Source organism: Aquarana catesbeiana, linkage group LG07, assembly GCF_042186555.1.
Source record: "Aquarana catesbeiana isolate 2022-GZ linkage group LG07, ASM4218655v1, whole genome shotgun sequence".
Classification (NCBI taxonomy): Eukaryota; Metazoa; Chordata; class Amphibia; order Anura; family Ranidae; genus Aquarana; species Aquarana catesbeiana.
In genome coordinates, this window is record NC_133330.1 from 137,832,062 (window position 1) to 137,851,979 (window position 19,918).

The 19,918-nt window shown below is 46.2% G+C and overlaps 1 protein-coding gene across 6 annotated transcripts in view; it reads right to left on the reverse strand.

Moving 5' to 3' along the window:
• The window catches only part of IFT56 (intraflagellar transport 56), a 1,103,321-nt gene that overhangs the window by 326,284 nt on the left and 757,119 nt on the right, over positions 1–19,918 (reverse strand). For all 6 annotated transcript variants that reach the window (XR_012235287.1, XM_073592705.1, XM_073592704.1 and 3 more), the window contains one exon: positions 1,659–1,722. Coding sequence is in view for 5 of the 6 variants with exons in the window: in XM_073592705.1 (XP_073448806.1) it covers positions 1,659–1,722 (64 nt within the window). In the remaining variant the exon portion in view is untranslated. The remainder of the gene's footprint in view (positions 1–1,658; positions 1,723–19,918) is intronic.

Consider the following 19,918-nt stretch of genomic DNA (forward strand, 5'->3'; position numbering starts at 1 on the left):
AGCTGTAAAATAAAATATCTGAATGATGGCTGTAGCTGCAGGCATCATTCAGATATCACCGCTCAAAGTCCACAACGTAATACGACGTTGAGCGGTTAAACAGCTAAGGGTCTCTTGCGTGAGATGTGTCTCTTGAAGGCCTATTACCGCTAGGTGGTATTTACGCAAGACCGTGGTTACTAGGGGTGTTGATTATAATCTCAGCATCGATCTCTGATGTCATCCGTCTCTCTGTGCAGTGCTCTGCCTCTCCGGGAAAAACACAGAGGTAGAGCCTGCATGGTGGATAAAGCCCCCTCCCCTTGACTGAAGCAGAAAGTCAGCTGATAAGCTGACAGCCAGTACGGTGCAGGGGGAGGAGCTCAAGGAGACCCGACATCAGGAGAGGCTTCACTGGAGGCACCGGAAGGAGAAAACACACTGAGCAGCATGGAGGAGGGGGAAATGACTGACACAGAGCTGGTGAGTGCCAGTGTCACTGATCCTATCCCTCCACTACCACCATCCCTCTGCCTGATCCCACCATCCCTCTGCCCCTGATCCCCACCATCCTTCTGCCCCTGATCCCCACCATCCCTCTGCCCCTGATCCCCACCATCCCTCTGCCCCTGATCCCCACCATCCCTCTGCCCCTGATCCCCACCATCCCTCTGCCCCTAATCCCCACCATCCCTCTGCCCCTAATCCCCACCATCCCTCTGCCCCTAATCCCACCATCCCTCTGCCTCTAATCCCACCATCCCTCTGCCTCTGATCCCCACCATCCCTCTGCCTCTGATCCCACCATCCCTCTGCCTCTGATCCCATCCATCCCTCTGCCCCTGATCCCAACATCTCTCTGGCTTCTGATCCCACCATCTCTCTGCCTCTCATCCCACCATCCCTCTGCCTCTCATCCCACCATCCCTCTGCCTCTCATCCCACCATCCCTCTGCCTCTCATCCCACCATCCCTCTGCCTCTCATTCCACTATCCCCCCTCAGAAGATAGTAGGAGAGCAATTTGCAAGACTAGTGAGACCAAACACCCACCATATTGCAACAACCCACCAAACAAAACACTTGCGATGCAGTTCGGCCATACTGCTGTGTTATAAATGGGCCCCTAACTGTAGATTATTGTGAAAATCTTAAGTAAAATCTTAAGTAATCTTGAGTAAAATCACTCACTTAGGCAGCCGCTGGCGGTTTAATCACTTGGACACCATTTTTGTCATACCCTTCCAAGATCACAAGATTGGCAGACTCACATTTATGTTTTTTCCATATACTGTATATATTTGGATCGTTTTTGATACCCCATTTAACTTTATTACGGACTATTTGCACTTATGTATATCTTTTTCAATATTTGGACACTTTAGTTGCTTTGTCACTTTCAGTGTGGATTTTTTTCCATACTATTGCTGTATGAATTATTTACACTGATTACTCTGCATATCAATGCTATATGAATTATTCATACTTATGATTACTTTCAGGGTTTAAATAATTTTTGGAGCTATACTTTCACATATATTAGAATATATATAACAACTTCTTGAATTGTAAAAAACTGCTTATATGGCATGCAAATATACATGTCCATGTGTACATGAATACCTAGAACTAAAAAACATGAACCTAGTGATAGATTATAGAACAATTTTTTTGACTTACCACATTCACTGGCTGAGCCACCAACGAGTTGAAAGAACTGCTGAGCAGTTTTGAGGTGATCTCTCTAGAAAATGAGGCATAACCATATTAGAGGCAAACAAAAGACAACATTTGTATCACATACGACATTTGATTATGTACATTGTTGAATTATATTTTGTAGGCAGAAATTCATGTTTTGGCCTACGCTGATAGTATACCATTTACCATATTAGATGTAACGGACCCGCTTCCCACACTCCGCTTGAGTACTTCCATCAGTACACAGCTTCCTCCAGTCTGAATATAGAGATCAGATATTATTGCCGCATATTGCAACCAAGAATTAGGCAGGACTAGTTTGGCTGCTAAATTGGAACTTCTTCTATTTGAAAACTGAGACACATACTTTTATATCCTACAGAAGGACATCCCCCTCCTGTTAATATTAACCTAACAATACAACCTGTACACAGGAATATACAGTGCCTTGAAAAAGTATTCACACCCCTTGAAATTTTTCACATTTTGTCATGTTACGACCAAAAACGTAAATTTTATTGGGATTTTATGTGGAAGACCACCACAAAGTGGCACAAAATTGTGAAGTGGAAGGAAAATTATAAATGGTTTTCAATTTTATTTACAAATAAATATCTGAAAAATATGGCATGCATTTATATTCAGCCCGCCTGAGTCAATACTTTATAGAACCACCTTTCGCTGCAATTAAAGCTGCAAGTCTTTTTGGTTATGTTTGGGTATGTCTCTACCAGCTTTGCACATCTAGAGAGCAAAATTTTCTTGCCACAGATTCTCAATAGGATTTAGGTCTGGACTTTGACTGGGCCATTCTAACACATGAATATGCTTTGATCTAAACCATTCCAATGTAGCTCTGACTGTATGTTTAGAGTCGTTGTCCTGCTGGAAGGTGAACCTCTGCCCCAGTCTCAAGTCTTTTGCAGATTAATAGGTTAACTGCTAAGATTGCCCTGTATTTGGCTCCATCCATCTTCCCTTGAACTCTGGCCTGTCCCTGCTGAAGAAAAGCATCCCCGCAACATGGTGCTGCCACCATGTTTCATGGTGGGGAAGGTGTGTTCAGGGTGATGTACAGGGTTAGTTTTCTACTACACATTGCGTTTTTATTTTAGGCCAAAAAGTTCAATTTTGGTCTCATCTGACCAGAGCACATTCTTCCACATGTTTGCTGTGTCCTCCACATGGCTTCTTGAAACTAAAACTGCAAACAGGAATTCTTATGGCTTTCTTTCAACAATGGCTTTATTCTTGCCACTCTTCCATAAAAGGCTAGACTTGGAGTGCACGACTATTAGTTGTCCTGTGGACAGATTCTTCCACCTGAGCTGTGGATCTCTGCAGCTCCTCCAGAGTTACCATGGGCCTTTTGGCTGCTTCTCTGATTAATGCTCTCCTTGCCCGGCCTGTCAGTTTAGGTGGAGGGCCATGTCTTGGTAGGTTTGCAGGTGTGCCATACTCTTTCCATTTTTGGATGATGGATTGAACAGTGCTCAATGAGATGTTCAAAGCTTGAGATTTTTTTTATAACCTAACCCTGCTTGAAACTTCTCCATAACTTTATCCCTGGCCTGTCTGGTGTGTTATTTGGCCTTCATGATGCTGTTTGTTCACTAAGATTCTCTAACAAACCTCTGAGGGCTTCATAGAACAGCTGTATTTATACTGAGATTAAATTACACACAGGTGGACTCTAGTTACTTCTGAAAGCAATTGGTTCCACTAGATTATAGTTAGGGGTATCGAAGTAAAGGGGGCTGAATACAAATGCACTCCACACTTTTTAGATATTTTGTTGTAAAAAAAATTGGAAAACCATTTATTATTTTCCTTCCACTTCACAATTATGTGCCACTTTGTGTTGGTCCATCAAATAAAATCCCAATAAAATAAATGTATGTTTTTGGTTGTAACATGACAAAATGTGGAACATTTCAAGGGATTTGAATACTTTTGCAAGGCACTGTAATTACAACAACCGACAAATACTATAACCATTATGTTAATTGGCCACCTGGATGACTCTGAGGTCTCATTCCAGGTCAGACTTGCCAACGTAAAGCTCACTAAAACAATGCACATTATTACAAGTATAAACACAACCCACAAGGGTTTACTAGCAGAGACAATAGGTGTTCTAATTAACAATACAAACAGTGATCTCCCCCCTCCTCAGCCTAGTAGGCAACAGACTATAGCAGGAGACCTCAGTAGCAGACTGTCCAGCTCCTACATTGAAGACCATGAAATCCACATCTAAGCAATGCTTAAATGTCACATTAGGCTATAAAGCAATGCTCCCCTCACATTAGACGAAGAGGCAAATACACAAAACTTAAATTGGTACTTTAAGTTGAACTAAACTCAAAAAGTGTTAATTTTTCTATGTTATAGGGGAGTTGTCTACAAACTTTCTGGCAAAGAGCCAGTTTACTGTCCTTCAGAACTTAGGGGGGTCAGAATGTGGCCAGTGAGAATAGAACATGCCTCTCACATAGGTGGAAGTAAACAATACTTCAGGCTTGGTGGTCAGTGGGAGTAACAAAAATTACATAGTACCTGTGGTCAGTAGGAGGAATAGTGCTCCATCATTGGTATAGTTGGTACTGGGGAGAGGAATAGCGATCCATCATTGGTGTCAGTGGGAGGAATAGTGGCCCATTGTTGTTGTCAGAAGGAAGAAGAATAGTGTCCCATCATTCATGTCAGTGGGAGGAATAATGCCCCATTAAAAGCGGCGCGCTAATAAGCAAAGTTTTTTGATAAATATAAAATTGTGATAAATATATTGTGATTCTAATTTTGCTGCAGCTGTCACTAGTGCTCCCACAAAAAAAAATATAAAAATATATAAGTGTGACAGCGCTGCAATAATAATATAGCAAAATACAACTTTCCAGTGATAGTGCAAATATAAAGAATATGAAAAAAAAATATACTAATGCAAGAAAGACCCAAAAAAAACAGTATGGAAAAAATGAGATAACACTAAAATGATGACACTGCAATAATAGATATTATACAAAGAACAAACTTTCCAGTGATAATGCAGTATGTGAAAAAAATATAAAAAATAAATTAATGCAAAAAAGTTTAATAATGAGAAATCCTCCACAGTGATGATTCTTCTAACAAAAACTTTATCCTGAGTGCTCCCACCACCACAAGCAATGGCCGCTCATCTCCTTTATGCGACCCCTAGGGGTCAAACACGCCTTTGCACTTAGTGCCAATATCCCTTTCAAGGGATCCTCTGTGATCTTTAATCAAACGACACCATCAATGGCCAACATAGGTCTCATCCGAATCCCAGCTAGCAATAAACTCACATTTATTAAAACCATAAAAAGCATGTCGATCAGTCCACCGCCAGGATCCACCTCTACTAGTTTCGCCACCTCCCACGTGGCTTCATCTGGAGGAGATGCCAGGCGGCTGTGATAAATCCTCCACCCCAGCTAGCAATAAACTCACATTTATTAAAACGATAAAAAGCATGTCGATCAGTCCACCGCCAGGATCCACCTCTACTAGTTTCGCCACCTCCCACGTGGCTTCATCTGGAGGAGATGCCAGGCGGCTGTGGTGGGACCATTTTTAAGTGTACAGTATGAATAGGAAGTAATTACCTTATTTGGATACAGCTGTAGCATTCAAAGATGCCCGCACATGCGCAGTAGCGCTTCCTTGTGTCAGTGGGACACAATGTAAACATACGGTGCGCCGTTTATGACGCATTTCCGGTTTAAACAGACGGAAGGCGCCGCTTTGTGACCACTTCCGGTCACGGACTCCATCGATGTAATAGGCTTCAAGAACATGGCCAGCTAGGGCGTTCAAAGACGCCCGCACATGCCCAATAGCGCTTTCTTGTGTCAGTGGGACACAATGTAAACACACGGCGTGCCGTTTAAGACGCACTTCCGGTTTAATAAAACGGAAGTCCCTTTGTGACCACTTCCGATCACGGACTGAATAGATTTAATAGGCTTCAAAAACATAGCCGAAAATGAGGACATAAAGTTAATATACAGAGGTGGAACCCTCAATGAAATGACCAATACATCAATGATTTAGAGTTCAAAGATCAAGAAATTAAGAATCATAAAAGAAAAAATATCAAAGAGATATAAATGATTATAATAATAATTCAGTCTTGAAATAGCAAAGTAAACTAAGAGAGGGATACTTACCCTCAGCTAGCTCAACTCCAGAAAAAGAAGTGAGAAGTCACAAATTATACAAATGGGACTAATATACATAATACTAGATGCCCTGTCCCTCAAACCATGCTTTGGGAGTTGGGTAACTCCACAATGAAATCCATATAGACAGGTGGGTCCAGGGCCTCTCTCCATTGGGTATGGGTTGTAGGAGGCCCACTGGAAGGTGTCGTGGAGTCTTAATCTGAACACATATGGAACAGGCAGCTACGAAGGCAGTTACATCAGTCCATAGACTAGGCCACCAGAATTGTTGGGAAATTGCCCAAACAAGTTGATTCTTCCCAGGGTGGCCTCTCTGGGACAAAGCAGCGGTCACAAGGTTTCTCAGGAGGAGCATGGACCTGAGCAGCAAGAATTTTGTCACCCAAAGGAGAAGTAAAACTGGTGCGAACCATAGCCAGAATAGGATCAGGAGGAATCACAGGAACTGGAACCGATTCCAACTTGGAAGTGGAGGAAAATTGGCGTGACAAGGCGTCAGCCCTTACATTCTTAGTACCGGGTAAGAATGAGACAATGTAATTAAAACTCGACAAGAAAAGAGCCCATCGTGTCCTTCTGGGAGAGAGGCGCTTAGCCTCAGACAAGAATGTGAGATTCTTATGGTCAGCAAGAATGAGAACCGGCACAGTGGTACCTTCAAGGAGATGTCTCCATTCTTTCAGGGCTAAAATGATCACCAACAGCTCTCTGTCACCAATGTCGTAATTGCAGTCTGCAGGTGACAATTTCTTGGAAAAGTAGCCACACAGATGCATAGCTCTCTCAGAGTTAGGACGTTGGCAGAAGGGTACCAACTCCAGTCTCAGAAGCATCAACTTCTAGGATAAAAGGCAACGTAGGATCAGGATGTGCCAACACAGGAGCAGAAACAAAGGCAACCTTAAGACTTTCAAAGGCCTTAATGGACTCCAGAGAGCAACTCTGTGGGTTACCGTCCTTTCTGGTCATATCAGTCAGGGGCTTGACCAAAGACGAGACGTTACAAATAAACTTCCGATAATAATTGGCAAAGCCCAGGAAACGCTGCAGAGGACGTAAACCCACGGGTCGGGGCCACTGTAGGACTGTCGAAAGTTTCTCTGGGTCCATCGAAAAACCAGCAGTGGAAATGACAGGAATTTAACCTGTTCACGATGGAACTTGCACTTCTCCAGTTTACAATAGAGATTGTTTTCTCTTAGTTTCTGAAGAACACGACAGACATCTGTGTGGTGGCTCTCCGGGGACTTGGAAACTATGAGGATATCATCAAGATAAACCACCACACATAACTGCAACAAATCTCGGAGGACATTGTTAATAAATTCCTGGAAAACTGCCAGGGTGTTACAAAGGCCAAAAGGCATTACAAAGTACTCATAATGGCCTGTTCTGGTATGAAATGCAGTTTTCCACTCGTCGCCCTCCTTAATCTGCATGAGATTGTATGCCCCTCTCAAATCAAGTTTTGTGAAAACTGTTGTTCACTTGAGGCGGTCAAATAACTCTGTAATCAACGGAATCGGGTAGGCATTCTTATTCGTGAAACGATTGAGACCCCAATAATCAATACAAGGTCTCAGTTCACCGCTCTTCTTCACAAAGAAGAAACCAGCACCAGCAGGAGACGAGGATTTGTGGATGAAACCTCGAGAAAGTGCGTCTCCAACATACTCCTCCATGGCCTTATCCTCCAAGACCGAAAAAGGGTAAACCCGGCCACGAGGGGGTATGGCAATCTCTATTGTAAACTGGAGAAGTGCGAGTTCCATCGTGAACAGGTTAAATTCCTGTAATTTCCACAGCTGATTTTTCGATGGACCCAGAGAAACTTTCGACAGTCCTACAGTGGCCCCCGACCCGTGGGTTTATGTCCTCTGCAGCGTTTCCTGGGCTTTGCCAATTATTATCAGAAGTTTATTTGTAACGTCTCGTCTCTGGTCAAGCCCCTCACTGATATAACCAGAAGGGACGGTAACCCACAGAGTTGGTCTCCGGAGTCCATTAAGGTCTTGGAAAGTCTCAAGGTTGTCTTGGTTTCTGCTCCTGTGTTGGCACATCCTGATCCTATGTTGCCTTTTATCCTAGAAGTTAATGCTTCTGAGACTGGAGTTGGCACCCTTCTGTCAACGTCCTAACTCTGAGAGAGCTATGCATCTGTGTGGCTACTTTTCCAAGAAATTGTCACCTGCAGAGTGCAATTACGACATTGGTGACAGAGAGCTGTTGGTGATCATTTTAGCCCTGAAAGAATGAAGACATCTCCTTGAAGGTACCACTGTGCAGGTTCTCATTCTTACTGACCATAAGAATCTCACATTCTTGTCTGAGGCTAAGCGCCTCTCTCCCAGAAGGGCGCGATGGCTCTTTTCTTATTGAGTTTTAATTACATTGTCTCATTCTTACCCGGTACTAAGAATGTAAGGGCTGACGCTGTCAGGAAATGTTTCATCCGCTGGTAATATCTGTCATTTGGCATGCAGTACTAAGGTCCACCAGCAGGTGTCTCCTGGCAGTTTGGAACTGTCAGGAGAGCTTTTCCCTGCTGAAGTTATGTCATCTTTGGGCCGCAGTACTGGCATCCACCAGTGGATGGATCCTGGCAGTGTGGAGCAGACAGCACCTCCTACAATCAGGTGTCACTAGAGGCCAATCACAGGCCTATAAATACCTGGCAAGCACTCACATCTTTGCATTGGTTTCTTCATTGCGCCCTGACCTGCTAGCTTGTGATTTGATCCTGAACCTGTTCCTGTACCCTGAACCTGTGACCCGTGTTTCTGATCCGGTCTCCCTGTCCCGATCCCTATCCTGTCCCACCTGTTACCTTGCATCCCTGCCTGCAGTCTGATCCATCCATCCTCTCCCTGTCCTGTGTTCCATACCCCATCTGCTGATCTCCCTGTGTATGACCTTGGACTGGCTTACGTTTATGTCTCTGGAACATCCCCTGTCCATCTGCTGATCTGCTGTGTATGACCCTGGCCTGGCTATTGTTTATGATCCTGGTATTTCCCATTTATTGCACTTATCTGTATGTTATTTGTGGGTCTCTGTCTGTGGTTGGTTATTGCACTGTGTCATATTGGAGTTGGTTTTACTGTATTATTCACTTACTTTAATAAATTATTATATTTTCACTTATATACGTTTTGGTGTCCTCTGTCGCAGATCACACAGTTCTGGTCATACCTGTTCATGACAGTAAGACCAGAAGTGACTGCGCAGAGGAACCATTGTAGTGCTGTTACTGCTACTAAAATGCAATCAGAAACAGTTGTTCTCCCTGCTTCACTGGTGTTGGAGGATAACAATTACTGTTGTCTCGTATTGAAAGAGTGGGCCAGGGATCAGCTCCTGGAGTGTATCCGTCTGTCCTATTCTCCGGTTGATCAGGGTAGATTACTGTTTAAAAACGTTCAGCCCCTGATACAGGTTTGTGCTGAGATAGCCTTGTCTAGCAGTCCTAAAGGAGGTGATGATTTTTCTCTCCCCTTCAGCAGTGATCAGGTGGAGTCTCTGGTATGGCTGTTGGAGGATGGTGCTGTATACTTTCTGGAGCATTATTCAGCTTGTCCTAAACAGGTGCTAGTGGATTGTATAGATTAGGTGCAGTCCCTGGTTAGACAGGCAGTATGTGAACCCACGTTTGTTCAACCTGTACTACAGGCATGTATTTCCAGCCTCAGTCAGCTCTTCAGAACCCGGACCTGCTATTAGACACCTGCCTGCCCAGGAGTCTTTTTCCCCTTCACCCATGGCAACCTCCGTTTCAGCCCAATATACCCTGCTTCCCACCAAATATCAATACCCTGTCTCTACCCGCTGCACTTATCCTGCCTTTAACCCGCCTGCCTCTTCTCTGCTACCTACCACTTCCCCACAAGAACTTCCTCTGGCCACTGTTCTCTCTTCCTTGTCATATCCCAGCCCTTCTCTTCAGTACGCCTCACCTCCTACCTACAGTCCTGCAGTCACCTACAGATCTCCAGCAGTTAAGCAAAAGAAGAAACGGAAGTTCTTTCCAACCCAAACGATCCTGCCAGTAACCCAACCTGCCTCTACACCAACCAACCTGCTCCAGTCTGCTTGCATGCCAGCTGAACCTGATAACCCATCTGATTCTGCCAAATCTCTGTCTGCTATCCAGCCAGTGTCTCAGCCTATGATGTTCTTGTCTGCTGCCCAGCCTGGTGTGCCACCGTCTGCTGCCCAGCCTGATGTGCCACCGTCTGCTGCCCAGCCTGAGGTGCTCCTGTCCGCTGCCTAGCCTGATGTGCCACCGTTCGCTGCCCAGCCTGATGTGCCACCGTCTGATGCCCAGCCTGAGGTGCTCCTGTCCGCTGCCCAGCCTGAGGTGCTCCTGTCCGCTGCCCAGCCTGAGGTGCTCCTGTCCGCTGCCCAGCCTGAGGTGCTCCTGTCCGCTGCCCAGCCTGAGGTGCTCCTGTCCGCTGCCCAGCCTGAGATGCTCCTGTCCGCTGCCCAGCCTGAGATGCTCCTGTCCGCTGCCCAGCCTGTTGTACCAATGCCTGTGCCCGCTGTCCAGTTTGAGGTCCCAGTGCCTGCTGCTCAGCCTGACATCCCAGTGTGCATGTTCCAGTCTGACTCTCCAGTGACTACTGCCCAGTCCGATGTACCTGTTGTTCAGCTTGTTGTGCCAGTACCTGCTGTTTTGCCTGTTGTGCCAGCACCTGTACCTGCTGCCCAGTCTGAAATTCCAGTACTGGCTGCCTGGTTTGAAGTTCCAGTACCTGCTATCCAGTCTGATGCACCCGTTGTTCAGCCTGTTGTGCCAGGACCTGTTGTTCTGCCTGATGTGCCAGTGCCTGTGTCTGCTGTCCAGTCTGAAGGTCCAGTACCTGCTGCCTGGTCTGATGTCTCGGTACCCGCTGTCCAGTCCGATGAGCCTGCCTTCCAGTCTGATGTGCCCGCTTTCCAGCCTGATGTGCCCCCTTTCCAGCCTGATGTGCCCCCTTTCCAGCCTGATGTGCTCACCTTCCAGCCGGATGTCTTGGTGCTTGCTTTCCAGCCTGGAGTCTCGTTGCCTGCCTTCCAGCCTGATGTCTTGAAATTAGTATCTCAGCCTGAAGTTTTGGTGCCCGTGTCTCAGCCTGAAGTTTTGGTGCCCATGTCTCAGCCTGAAGTTTTGGTGCCCGTGTCTCAGCCTGAAGTTTTGGTGCCCGTGTCTCAGCCTGAAGTTTTGGTGCCTGTGTCTCAGCCTGAAGTTTTGGTGCCTGTGTCTCAGCCTGAAGTTTTGGTGCCTGTGTCTCAGCCTGAAGTTTTGGTGCCCGTTACCCAGTCTGCTGAACCGCTGCCCGTTACCCAGTCTGCTGAACCGGTGCCCGTTACCCAGTCTGCTGAACTGGAGTCTGTCACTCGGCCTGTTAAGCCAGTACCTGTTATTCGGCTTGCCGGACCAGTGCCCAGTGTCCAGCTCGCTGAGTCGGGGCCCGTTACCCAGCTTGCTGAGCCGGTGCCTGTGATCCAGCCTGCCCTTACGGTGCTCGCTGTTCAGCCTAATGTTCCAGAGCCTGCTGCCCAGCTCGAGGACCCGGAGCCTGCTGCCCAGCTCGAGGACCCGGAGCCTGCTGCCCAGCTCGAGGACCCGGAGCCTGCTGCCCAGCTCGAGGACCCGGGGCCTGCTGCCCAGCTCGAGGACCCGGGGCCCATTGTCTGCCCTGATGTGCCCGCTGTCTGCCCTGAGGTGCCTGATACCCATCCTGAAGTGCCTGTTGCCCAGCCTGACGTACCCCCATCTGTTGTTCTGCTTGATGCCATAGACTACGGACAATTACAACCAGTTGGAGCGTCCGGAGGCCGCTCCTTTGAGGGGGGTACTATCAGGAAATGTTCCATCCGCTGGTAATATCTGTCATTTGGCATGCAGTACTGAGGTCCACCAGCAGTTGTCTGCTGGCAGTTTGGAACTGTCAGGAGAGCTTTTCCCTGCTGATGTTTTGTCATCTTTGGGCCGCAGTGCTGGCGTCCACCAGCGGATGGATCCTGGCAGTGTGGAGCAGACAGTACCTCCTACAATCAGGTGTCACTTGAGGCCAATCACAGGCCTATAAATACCCGGAAAGCACTCACATCTTTGCCTTGGTTTCTTCATTGCGCCCTGACCTGCTAGCTTGTGATCTGATCCTGATTCTGAACCTGTTCCTGTGCCCTGAACCTGTGACCCATGTTTCTGATCCTGTCTCCCTGTCCCAATCCCTATCCTGTCTCACCTGTTACCTTGCATCCCTGCCTGCAGTCTGATCCATCCATCCTGTCCCTGTCCTGTGTTCCATACCCCCATCTGCTGATCTCCCTGTGTATGACCTTGGACTGGCTTACGTTTATGTCTCTGGAACATCCCCTGTCCATCTGCTGATCTGCTGTGTATGACCCTGGCCTGGCTATTGTTTATGATCCTGGTATTTCCCATTTATTGTACTTATCTGTCTGTTATTTGTGGGTCTCTGTCTGTGGTTGGTTATTGCACTGTGTCATATTGGAGTTGGTTGTACTGTATTATTCATTTACTTTAATAAATTATTATATTTTCACTTATATACGTTTTGGTGTCCTCTGTCGCAGATCACACGGTTCTGGTCATACCTGTTCATGACAGACGCCTTGTCATGACAATTTTCCTCCACTTCCAAGTTGGAGTTGGTTCCGGTTCCTGTTACTCCTCCTGATCGTATTCTGGCTATGGTTCGCACCAGTCTTACGTCTCCTCCTTTGGGTGACAAAAGTCTTGCTGCTCAGGTCCATGCTCCTCCTGAGAAACATTGTGACCGCTGCTTTGTCCCAGAGAGTCTCCGTACTGCCGTGCTCCAGACTTACCATTCTCCCAAAGCAGCTGGCCACCCTGGGAAGAATCAACTCGTTTGGGCCATTTCCTAACAATTCTGGTGGCCTAGTCTACAGGCTGATGTAACTGCCTTCGTAGCTGCCTGTTCCATGTGTGCTCAGAGTAAGACTCCACGACACCTTCCAGTGGGCCTCCTACAACCCATACCCAATGGAGAGAGGCCCTGAACCCACCTGTCTATGGCATTCATTGTGGAGTTACCCAACTCCCAAGGCAACACTGTTAGCCTTATGGTGGTTAACTGGTTCTCAAAGATGTGTCATTGTATTCCACCTAAGAAGTTGCCCACTTCTAAGGAACTGGCTTCCATTTTTGCTCGGGAGATCTTTCGCTTACATGGGCTAACCAAGGTGATTGTCTCGGACAGGGGTAGTCAGTTTGTCCCCAGGTTCTAGCAAGCCTTTTGTGCACAGTTGGGAATTCAGCTTGCTTTCTCCTCTGCGTATCACCCGCAGTCTAATTGGGCCGCAAAACAAGCCAATCAGTCCTTGGAGCAATTCTTACGTTGCTATATTTCTGACCATGATAACAACTGGTCAGACCTATTACCATGGGCAGAGTTTGCTCACAGCAGTGCCTTGAATTCTGCTTCCTGATTGTCCCCGTTTATAGCGAATTATGGTTTACAACCTTCCATGTTTCCTGACTCGTTTGTTCCGCAGAGTATTCCTGCGTTAGAGGAGCACCTCATTGGTCTTCGTTCCACTTGGGCAGAAGTTCAGGAGGCTTTGCAACATGCGAACGATAGGTACAGACTCCATGCTGTCGCAGATGCCTGCCTGCACCTTCCTACCAGGTTGGGGACAGAGTCTGGCTGTCGTCTCGCAACCTCCGACTTCGTGTTCCTTCTTTGTTCGCACCTCGGTTTATTGTGCCTTTCCGTATCCTTCACAGGATTAACCCAGTGGCTTACGCCTTGGACCTTCCTCCTAGTATGCGCATCTCTAATGTGTTTCATGTCTCCTTATTGAAACCTTTGGTCTGCAATCGCTTTACCACCTCGGTGCCACGTCCTCACCCTATACAGGTTGAGAACCATGAGGAGTATGAAGTACAATCCATTGTTGACTCCTGTAGGTTCCGTGGGCACATACAGTACCTGGTGCATTGGAAGGGGTACGGTCCGGAGGAACGCTCTTGGGTCTCATCCTCGGATGTACATGCCCCTGTCCTCCTCCGTGATTTCCATAGACGTTTTCCCCTCAAGCCTGGTATTCCTCCGAGGAGGAGGGGTCGTTGAACAGGGGGTACTGTCAGGGCTGGGCTCAGCCCTTCCTTCTCTGAGCTGGCCGCTCAGCTGTTGGCTAATTGCCAGCTCCCATCTCTCTCCACAGGTACCCAGCTGTTGTTGATTCTGCTCATCTGTCCTGCCTACTTAAAGTCGTCCAGCTCACTTGATCTCTGCCTTCGCCTTTGTCAACATCACAGAGACTTTCTCCTGCGTTCCTGTTGAAGACTTGCTCGGCTGACGTTCCTTCTGGTTCCTGTTCCTGCTTGCTGTATCACTATGTTTATCTCTGGCTCTCTGACATTTGCTTGGCTGACTACCCGATCAGTCTTGCAAATTGCAAAAAACATGGGATGGGACAGCTTGCTTCCTAGTGAATGGCAAAAGCTCACTTACATGACCTACTGCTGCCTTTTGCGGAACATACTAAATCCCTCCAGAGTGACACCATGTCCTTGCCCTCTTTGAGCTACTCAGCCACCTTGAAGACTTTAAACAGAACACTAGCACATCTTTTTCCCCCAATAGGTCGGCCCCAAGATAAGGTACTTTGTTATCCGCCAAAAGGCGGAAGGGGGGGACTCCGGGCACAGGTGGTGCACCTCTGCCCGGATTCACCCTTCCTTTAGCGGGATTTGCCAGAGACAGTGGCATAGTAGGTTTCGGTTTTTAGATGGTTTTGTGTTTTTTTTTTTTCTCCTCCTCCAAGGCGAGAGAGCTCGAAACGCTGGGCGCAGACACCGATCAGGCACAGCAGTACAATAAGACTCATGGGAGTAATGAGAGAATGGCAGGGAGAATGAAGATTGTATCATATAATGTGAGAGGGCTTTGTTCGATTGGTAAGAGGGGCCGCCTCTGGCATGAACTGCATCACATGAAGGCAGATATAGTTTTTTTGCTAGAGACGCACTTCATGGCAGGGTCGACCCCTCATATGCCTCTTTTTCCATATAATCAATGGTTTCATGCACCTTCACCCATTCCTAGGGCTAGAGGAGTTAAAATAGCTTTACATAAACAATGTCCCCTAGTATCCACAGAAATACGAGTAGATCCTGAGGGCCTCTTTCTTTTTGTTAAAGGAAAGATCCAGGGCCAGTGTTATACCGTAGCTACTATATATGCCCCCAATAGCCCTACCGTTAAATTTCTATCTAAAAGTTTGGATATCCTGGGGAAGTTTTGAGAAGGTCTATTGGTGATGGGAGGGGATTTTAACATTACCTTGGACCCTAGTCTAGACACCTCTTCGGGCAAAACCTTTGTGTCTCATAAGACATTAAGATATGTTAAACAGCACCTACGCTCTCTGCATCTGGTGGACAGTTGGAGGGTGCTGCATGAACTGGACAGGGATTTTAGTTATTACTCCAAAATACACAATGTATATTCAAGGATCGATATGTTATTGGGCATCGATTGGGAGCCTGGAAAGAACATGGTGATTGAATGAATCTATTTTGGATGATAAACAGAATGTGGAATCCTTGTTCCGCACATTAGCCCTATACTTTGAGGCCAATATATCAGAAGAGGTGTCTGACCAAGTTGTATGGGAAGCTCACAAGGCGGTCATTGGAGGGGAGTTAATTTCAATGGGTTTGCATATTAAAAAAGAGAGACAGAAGGAATTGGTCGTGCTCTTAGAGGAAATACATAAATCTGAAATTTAAAACCCGAGGACAGCTTCTCAATCGAAAAGTTCAAAATAAACATAGATACTTTGCCCACCGATTCTATGAACAGGGGAATAAGGGTGGGAGACTATTGGCTAGACAACTAAAGAAACAACAAGATTCATGCCATGTTTACACTATAAAGACAGGTGATAAACAGATAGTTGACTCCCAAGCAATAGCAGCTGAGTTTCATCGCTTTTATGCGTCTTTATATATCATAGCCTCAGTTCCTAAGGGGGCGGAGGAGGGTGGACATTTTGATAGAATTTGGGAATATCTTGAGGCATCAGGGCTACAGGTCATTCCATCTGCGGCCATGGAGGAAATGGAAAAAGCAATCTCCATTGAAGAGCTGGGCGGAGCGATTGCGGCTTTGCCATTAGGTAAAAGCCCGGGACCTGATGGTTTCACAAATATGTATTATAAAAAGTTTTCCTCAATCCTGTTGGTTCCTCTTTGCACATACCTTAACTCTACCTCGGTCTTTAACGGTTCTCCAGAAAGTAGGGAAAGACCCTAAGTGCTGTGCCAGTTATAGAACCATCTCCCTCCTTAACGCTGACACTAAGCTCCTGGCTAAAATTCTGGCCCTAAGGTTACAAGAACATATAGTTCAATTGATTCACCCAGATCAAACAGGGTTTATGAAGGGCCAAGAAGCTAGAGATAATACTATTCGGGCCCTGCATGTATTGCATTGGATGAATAATGGACCAAACCAGATCCAGAGTGCAGTAATTTCAATGGATGCTGAAAAAGCATTCAATAGGGTAGGGTGAGAGTTTATGGTCGGAGTTTTGAGGGAGATAGGTCTGAGAGAGCAGAAAATGGGATGGGTGAGGGCACTGTATGTAGATCCTAGAGCAAGGGTTAAAGTTAATGGTAGACTATCAGATTATTTTGACATATGGAATGGGACTAGGCAGGGATGCCCACTGCCCCATTGTTATTTGCTCAGGTGCTGGAGCCCTTTCTGTGCACGATTAGGGGAAATAGGAAGATCAACGGAACATAAGATCTCAGCTTACGCAGATATTCTACTGTTGTACCTCTCCTCGAGAGTCTTTGACGGAACTGATGTTGGAAAAAGACAGGTTTGGCCTTATATCTGATTTTAAAATAAATATTGGCAAATTAGTGTTGATGCCGAGATTAGTGTTGATGCCGAGCCATGTGCCTTTGAGGATGAGGACCACCTTGCAACAATCTTTTTCCTTTTGTTTGGCGCCTTGATTCTATATTCTATTTAGGGATCTATATCCCTTCAGATATAAAGCATGTATATGATATAAACTATGGACCCATTATCCATAATTAGGGATGAGCCAAACACCCCCCTGTTCGGTTCGCACCAGAACATGCGAACAGGCAAAAAATTTGTTTGAACACGCGAACACCGTTAAAGTCTATGGGACACGAACATGAATAATCAAAAGTGCTAATTTTAAAGGCTTATATGCAAGTTATTGTCATAAAAAGTGTTTGGGGACCTGGGTCCTGCCCCAGGGGACATGGATCAATGCAAAAAAAAGTTTTAAAAACGGCCGTTTTTTCGGGAGCAGTGATTTTAATAATGCTTAAAGTGAAACAATAAAAGTGTAATATTCCTTTAAATTTCATACCTGGGGGGTGTCTATAGTATGCCTGTAAAGGGGCGCATGTTTCCCGTGTTTAGAACAGTCTGACAGCAAAATGACATTTCAAAGGAAAAAAAATAATTTAAAACTACTCGCAGCTATTAATGAATTGTCGGTCCGACAATACACATAAAAGTTCATTGATAAAAACGGCATGGGAATTCCCCACAGGGGAACCCTGAACCAAAATTTAAGAAAAAAAATGGCGTGGGGGTCCCCCTAAATTCCATACCAGGCCCTTCAGGTCTGTTAAGGATATTAAGGGGAACCCCGGACAAATTAAAAAAAAAAAATGCCAAAATATCTTTAAAAAATGGCGTGGGGTCCCCCCAAAAACCTATACCAGACCCTTATCCGAGCACGCAATCTGGCAGGCCGCAGGAAAAGAGGGGGGGACGAGAGAGCTCCCCCCCTCCTGAACTGTACCAGGCCACATGCCCTCAACATTGGGAGGGTGCTTTCGGGTAGCCCCCAAAGCACCTTGTCCCCATGTTGATGGGGACAAGGGCCTCATCCCCCACAACCCTTGCCCGGTGGTTATGGGGGTCTGCGTGCAGGGGGCTTATCGGAATCTGGAAGCCCCCTTTAACAAGGGGACCCCCAGATCCCAACTCCCCCTGTGTGAAATGGTAAGGGGGTACTTTACCCCTACCATTTCACAAAAAAACTGTCAAAAATGTTAAAAATGACGAGACAGTTTTTGACAATTCCTTTATTTAAAGTCTTCTTTTTTCCATCTTCTTTCTTCTAACTTCTTTCTTCTATCTTCCCTCGGTTTCTTCCACCATCATCTTCTTTTTTAAATTTTGGCCGGGGTATGAAGGGCCTGGTATGGAATTTAGGGGGACCCCCATGCCATTTTTTTTAAATTTTGGTTCGGGGTTTCCCTGTGGGGAATTCCCATGCCGTTTTTATCAATGAACTTTTATGTGTATTGCCGGACCAACAATTCATTAATAGCCGTGAGTAGTTTTAAATGACTTTTTTTCCTTTGAAATGTCATTTTGCTGTCAGACTGTTCTAAACACGGGAAACATGCGCCCCTTTACAGGCATATTATAGACACCCCCCAGGTATGAAATTTAAAGGAATATTACACTTTTATTGTTTCACTTTAAGCATTATTAAAATCACTGCTCCCGAAAAATGGCCGTTTTTAAAACTTTTTTTTGCATGGATCCAGGTCCCCAAACACTTTTTATGACAATAACTTGCATATAAGCCTTTAAAATTAGCACTTTTGATGTCTCCCATAGACTTTTAAAGGGTGTTATGCGGCTTTCGAATTTGCCGCTAACACCCAAAATTGTTCACTGTTCAGCGAACTGGCGAACAGCCGATGTTCGCGTCGAACATGAGTTTGACTCAAACTCGAAGCTCATCCCTATACATAATAAAAGACTTGCAAAAGTGGAGAAGTCATACTCTGACATGGTTTGGCAGGGTAATCGCGCTTAAAATGAGTGTAATCCCTAGACTAATTTATGTTTTACATATCGTACCCATAATACTCCCACAGATATTCTTTAAACAAATACGTATGGCTTTTATGAACTTCGTGTGGTGAGATAAACATCCCAAGTTGGCACACATGATTTTGAGACCAAAAACAGGAGGGTGGGGTGGGACTCCCAGATATAGCGTTTTATTATAAAGCCATGGCCCTGGTTTGAATAATGAACTGGTGCCAGGGTAAAATTTGGGTGCCCTTGGGGAAAACATTAGCAGGTAGGAACTTGGCTGGAGCCCCCTGGATTCCGGTTTCTTATAGGGGGTTGTCAGAATATGCATCACCATTGACGAAGACAATACTATCCATTTGGAATAGAATGAACAGTACGGGAAAATTTGCCCCCCCTCCAATATCCCCTATAACACCATTGGAAGGATTTCCCTGGTTTTCCCTGGGGGAAGAGAAAGGGAGTTTAGATCGCTGGGGAATGGACGGGAAGGGTAATTGCGCTGGCGTGGCCCCACAGGATAAATTGCTTCCATTGGTGGTTTTGGTTTGAATACTGGGGGAAGTACCAATGGCTGTATGAAAATACTGTCAACTGACAGACTTGTTCAATAAGTGGAAGCACCAGATCAGGCCAGCGAACCCGCTTACCACTTTTGAGGAATGGTGAGTTAACTCATCAGAGCTGGGTCATATGTTGTCTAGAATGTATAGGCTGGGAGGCGCATGCGCGGAGGACTCCAATATGGCCACGTAAGCCGGGAGCTCCTCACTACCCGAGCCATCCAGCCGCCCCAGCACCGAATCAGAGCCAGCCGCCAGCCCGCACACAGCTGGATCCGACCGGGGAACATATCAGCACCCCCCCTTATGCCAGGTGGAACAGCAAGGAGGGATCTGGGACCCCAATTCTCCGCCGAAGGAGTGCTGGCCAAATCCAAGATGGCGGCCGCGTCTCAGCCACGAGACACAGTCTCAGGGGGAATGGCAGAGAACAGGCAAGTGATCATCCCTGCTATCTTAGCCTTCCCACCTCAAGCGATTTCCACAGCCCCCCTTAATGTATCCCCCTCACCAACAATCACAGATTCGTTTGAAGATCAATCCCTGGCTACCTATATGCTATCTCCTATGGGAAATACCCCTACCCTCCAGAATACTAG